The sequence below is a fragment of the Limulus polyphemus genome, unplaced genomic scaffold (genome assembly GCF_000517525.1).
Source record: "Limulus polyphemus unplaced genomic scaffold, Limulus_polyphemus-2.1.2 Scaffold8125, whole genome shotgun sequence".
Classification (NCBI taxonomy): Eukaryota; Metazoa; Arthropoda; class Merostomata; order Xiphosura; family Limulidae; genus Limulus; species Limulus polyphemus.
In genome coordinates, this window is record NW_013673735.1 from 10,169 (window position 1) to 15,921 (window position 5,753).

The 5,753-nt window shown below is 31.2% G+C and overlaps 1 protein-coding gene across 2 annotated transcripts; it reads left to right on the top strand.

Moving 5' to 3' along the window:
* Nucleotides 1-1,192: 1,192 nt before the first annotated feature.
* LOC106475131 (39S ribosomal protein L54, mitochondrial-like) lies at nucleotides 1,193-3,609 on the top strand. Of its 2 annotated transcripts, none has more exons than XM_013935829.2 (2): nucleotides 1,193-1,348; nucleotides 3,030-3,609. In XM_013935829.2, exons 1-2 carry the CDS (start codon nucleotides 1,213-1,215, stop codon nucleotides 3,443-3,445), a joined length of 552 nt encoding a protein of 183 aa, XP_013791283.1. In that variant the 5' UTR covers nucleotides 1,193-1,212; the 3' UTR covers nucleotides 3,446-3,609. The 2 variants fall into 2 exon arrangements, with proteins under 2 accessions (XP_013791283.1, XP_022235035.1); XM_022379327.1 differs by having other exon boundaries at nucleotides 3,033-3,609.
* The last annotated feature ends 2,144 nt before the right edge of the window (nucleotides 3,610-5,753 follow it).

Here is a 5,753-nt window from a genome sequence, read left to right on the forward strand (position 1 = left end):
TGGGTAATGAAGAAAAACTTTGATATAAGTTTAACATATCAGCAAATGCACAACGTTTCGACAAGGTTTTGTCGTCAAAGTTCTTGTGCGGAGCAAAAAAACAAAAAAACCGCCAGATTGTTTTATATATATGCGTATATTACATGCTTGCATAGTCTTTGCTTCACGCTGATTTTGATATCTTTCAATACAGTTTATATAAAATTTATTTGTTTGTAAAATTAGTAGTATATAATTTTTACAGATACACATTTTGTTTATATTCTGCAACCAAAATTTTCACTGTTGTGAAGACATTTCATTTTACTTGCAGTGCCATAAAATATTTTTATTATTTTTCGCTTGCTCCTGCAGATTTAATTATTCGGTACACAGATAAATATAATTGAACAAACCTTTTTATACGTGATCGCTATTAAGTATTCCGCGGAATAACCATCCATTCACGTTATACCCATAAAATAAAACTACTGCTAACATTGCTTAAAACTGAACGAACACCCTAAAAACTTTCTATACAAAAGGAATGCGCATTCCCATGGGGTCCTGTATCAAGTTAGGCCAATGGGATAATTAATATACTTGAAACTTTATTTTTGTTTTGAAATTCGCGCAAAGCTACACGAGGGCCATCTGCGCTAGCCGTCTCTAGTGGTGAAAGACTAGGGGAAGGCAGCTAGTCACCACCACCTACTACCAACTCTGGGGCTATTATTTTACTAACGAATAGTGGGACTGACCGTTACATTATAACGCCACATGGCTGAAATGACTTGTGATTCGAATTGTTCCATCAGATTCTATTGTTTATTAAACCTCTCGCACCTGTAGAAGGCTTAGGTAATTGAGCCGAAAGCTTGTGCATTAAAAAACGTTGTGACAGTCCAAATACATTACTTAATACAAATATAAATACACACGTTAAAAGTCTGAAAAGTTACTTAACAGTATGTTTTGTTTTTTTAAAATTACTTTTAAAACTACTATATGGCAACATACTCAGTACGACTAAAAGTTTGAGCATTGTTTCTATTACCTTTAAAAAATTATTTTATTATGCTCGGATGATAAGATTAACGTAAAAAAGAAAGTTTCAAACAAAAATAGCAGAATGGTATTTTGAAACCACAATTTATTTATAGTTTTTAATAATATAAATATTAGTGATTTCTTGGCAGGTATTGGTGACGAGATTAAAATACTCAAATAAAAATGGCTACCGCTATTACTTGGAACGTAAAAAGAACCTTTGTTACCATTAAAAAAATTAAGAATATTAATTTGTTAGGTACTTCCTGGACACCACTCTACGCTACAAAATCAGGATATGCTAAAAAACCATCGATGGGTATGTTGCATGTTTTTTATTAGTTAATTTTGAAAAAAATAAGATAGTTCTGTAATATAAGTTATAACAAATACCACAGTTCTTTGAAGTTGGAAGGCTTGGAAATTTTGTTTTTCAATTTGATTGAATTAGGATTCCTAGCATAAAGTAAACGATTTTCAAGGTTCAGGTAATCTGAAAAAAAAACAAATAAAGAACTTGAATTATGTGCTAATCCCACTTCTATTGCTTAGTTCGATATTTTGAGTATTCCAAGGTTTAGCCCAACTTGTTTCATGGGCTGGATTTGAAAATTGAATTGAGGTAGATGTTACGTTAACCTCACGTACGTAATGCATAATACTTTTAACTGTTGTTTGAACCTTATCTCGGCCATGAACATAATTATCAAATGATGACAAATGTAAGTCATTTATAATAATGATTATTTTTTTAAGTCTTGAAGTTAATACAGGCCTATGTCCCAAAGTAGAGATAATTATTTTATTTTTATGTATAAAACTTAGACGATTAGGTATAAAAAAAAAGGCCATTCGTCCCCTCAAGGTCACCAACCTCCAGGAAAATGATTTAACAAAACTAAAGGAGTTTGAAGCTACTAGAACCAATCACATAACCCACTAAAGCATTTACGAATTCATAACTAATCAGGAAAACATTCAGCCAAATGATCAGCTTTGATCTGAACTTCTGTAGCTTGTATTTGTTTCTTTTGGTATCCAGTGTTATATTTTCATTTCTTCTCTGAACCCCCCCTTGGGCAGCTTATTAAAGCCCCGAACAATTTAAACACCTAATTCAGGCCATCTCAAGTTCTGCACCCCAGAGGAAACAAGGTGAAGTTATCATCATGTCATTAATGTTGTGAACCAGGAATCATTTGGGTAGTTAGTCTCTGGACTTTCTCAAACAATTCAATATATTCTGTGTAATGTGGATAAAGTACTCCAAACGAGGTCTTAGTTACGTTTCGTAAAAATATGAATTCATCACACAATCGTATTTACTTTTTTTTTTCCCCACATTTCCAAGCATTCAGCTGAAGGTTTAAGATTGTACTCTGTCAATATTTTCCACACCATAAATGCATCACTTAATATTCACCAATGTTGGAACTTATTTTCAACAGATTAGTATATGCGTTAGGTCTCTGCACCTGTCATTAACAATGCTTCTTTGTCTCAATTCCAAAAGCTACTCACAACTAACTTTACTAATAGTGCAGAAATGTATATTTCCACCCGACTTATTTGTATAAACTTGTACTAATCTATGTTACATTTTCAAAATACACAAAGAGTAAAAAATAAATAAAATCTTTATTCCAGATCTTTATACTAACATAAAACAGCTGCAGCATGTTTTACAACAGAACATAAATTGTAAGAAAATAGTCATGAACAATGACCGTTATGGTGTGAACTAGATTAAGTAAATGAATTGTAATAATTAATTTAAGTAATTTACGAAACAGATGTTTAATGCAAGGTTTAATAATACAATAATATTTATGTTTAATCTTGGTATCTTCTAGCAGAATTAACATGTTTTACTAAAAACTGATTGGTCTTCACATCTTCTGAAGGCCATCCAAGTTTGGAAATAAACATTTTTTCTCTCAACATATTATATTTTTTATTTAGTTTACAAATCCTGTTACATTTATATGTTTCTGTTTCAGCTGGACTTGGAGGAAAAAGTAAAGGAAAAGGAGCAATTGGTGTAGCTGTGCAAAAGAAAAGGCTTCCCGTTGAAACTGATCCGCACAAGCTAGTCAATTACGTCTGTGGCAGCAACATTTACAAAGATGGGCAGGATATCAAAATTAAGGATGACAGTGAATATCCTGATTGGATCTGGGATCTCAGGTTAGGTCCTTTTCCTTCACTAGAAGAGTTAGATCCAAATACCTTGCAGTACTGGGAAAGGCTACACCTTCTGAATGTTGCTCGAGGAAATAGGCTTTTAAAAACTAAGAGACTGGGTGAAATGCGGGTGAATGAAGCCAAGAAGCTTGAAAAATTGAAGGCTATTAGGTTTAGAGCTCTTGCTTTTCACTATCATGACCCTGGGGTGGAAGTGAAAGGTCTTGAATAGGAAGACACCAGTTTCATGTAAGACTCATTTAGTAAATTGTACAGGAACATGTAGTATGATATTCCCAAAAAAACAAGCCTACTTGTATATGTTTATCACTGTGTGGGATGGTTATTAAAATATATAATATTGGATACCAAATGTTGTGTATTTTGTAGACTTCTCTGTATATGACAGGTTAAGGGGCTGTTATTTATTTAAAATAGATTTGTTCTGTATATGACAGGTTAAGGGGCTGTTATTTATTTAAAATAGATTTGTTAAAAAATAAGGTGGGAGAATTATAATTATTAAAAAATATTCTTTTATACTTAACATGTTACAACTGAAGTTATTTAATTCTACTACTTGAAAAGTTTTATACACACAGGCTATTTTAATTATAGTACCAAGGGTTTAAAAGCAGCGACATCTGTAAGAGCTGGTATCATTATCGTGATGAAACTATCTAAAATATTCTTAATTTTAGTCATTACATGGTAAGTGATGAATTGAGTTTTTTTTTAAACAGTACTTTCGTAGTTTTAATTTAATTAAAACAACAAAAAAGGGGGATAAGCTCAGGTACAGAGATTTGTCTTCACATCCAGTCACCAAACTTTTGTTTGATGTTGTAATACTAAATTAATTTAAGTAAATCTGGGGACATTATTTTTTTAAATTAACTTTTCTTTTCTGATGACATATACAGAAGTAATTCAAGTCAACATGTCAAATAAATATAATTATTGTGGTCTTTCTCTATTAAAAAGTATGGAAAGATCTTGAAAATATTTCTTCTATACTTTTTGAGCATGTTTATTATTTCCATGAGATATAATTGTTTTATTGAATGATTAGAGTTTCAATTTAGTTAATTAAATAAAACATTTTTTTTTTAATGAAGTAGAATGTAACTGAATTGTTTGATGAAATATATAAAAAAACACCAACCACATAAAAGTTCAAGTTTTTGTTAACTTTATTTTACATAAATCTGTTCATTCAGTTCTAAACAATGTACTTCTGATATTTCTCTAAGCTGTAAAGGAATATTATAATACTGCTGAGTAAAGATTTTATAAAATCTTTGTTCTTATGCTAGTTTATCTCTTGGTCTTGTTCTGAAGGCTTCTTTGTCACGTAACACTACTAACAATATCTACTTTCATTTTGAAAGTTATAACTTTCAGGATAAGCTAACGTTAACACAATTACATGACAGCAAGTGGTTTATGTTACTAGTATGTTTCTTTTTAAACGTACATATTTTTCTAATTGTATAATTCTCTTAGAAGAATCAGTTGTTTGAAAATGGTTTTCTGTTATCCGATCAGTTTAACTGTTTTTATTTTGTGCACTATGTCATTTGACTTTCTTTATAATTCACCTTATATTTATCATCACAGTATTTGTACCAACTGCACCTATCACATCAACAGTTATTCTACAACAAAGTACAAATACAGTGCTCTGAATGTTTTAAAGTTAACACTTCAGGACAACTTTACTTACAGATTGTTTTTCGGTATTACTGTGCTTTCTTAAGCAGGTTAAGGTAGCCTCCTGGCAGAGTAGTTGAATATCACCTCCAACATAGCCTGGTGTTTGAAGGGCAAGTTGTGTAAGATCAACATCTGAAGCAAGGCGTAAACTACGGGTCAACACTCTAAAAATCTCTTCTCTTTGCTCAAATGTTGGGATACCTATAAATATCTACAAAGAATTGATAATCATCTGTTTCATTAAATTCTTCAATATTTTACTTACACTATCTTACAGATAAATGTTTTTTCATATATGTTACATGCATTTAGTCAATAAAAACTACAGGAAATATATAAAATGCATTATTCAATCACTTAAAGATATTAGATAATAAAATACATTTCTGGGAGATGGGTCGGGGGTGAAACGCATCCAGAGACTGATATATTTGAAAATTTTATTTAAAATAATTTGTTACCATATGTTGTTTTATTCAGTGTACTTATCCTTTCATATAGAAGCATTGTATAATTTTTATTACGTTTATCACATAAATACACCAAAATAAAACACTGAATATCTGCGTCTTTTTGACACTTTGTAACTACTGAATAACACAGATGTTGACCAACACTGTATTAACTGCGTCTTTTTGACACTTTGTAACTACTGAATAACACAGATGTTGACCAACACTGTATTAACTGCGTCTTTTTGACACTTTGTAACTACTGAATAACACAGATGTTGACCAACACTGTATTAACTGCGTCTTTTTGACACTTTGTAATTACTGAATAACACAGATGTTGACCAACACTGTATTAACTGCGCCTTTTTG

Excerpts from the sequence above, each read along its gene's own strand:
- LOC106475131 (XM_013935829.2), top strand. The coding sequence starts at position 1,213 with ATGGCTACCGCTATTACTTGGAACGTAAAAAGAACCTTTGTTACCATT. Across the intron at positions 1,349-3,029 it reads TGCTAAAAAACCATCGATGG|CTGGACTTGGAGGAAAAAGT; the intron begins GTATGTTGCATG and ends TTTCTGTTTCAG.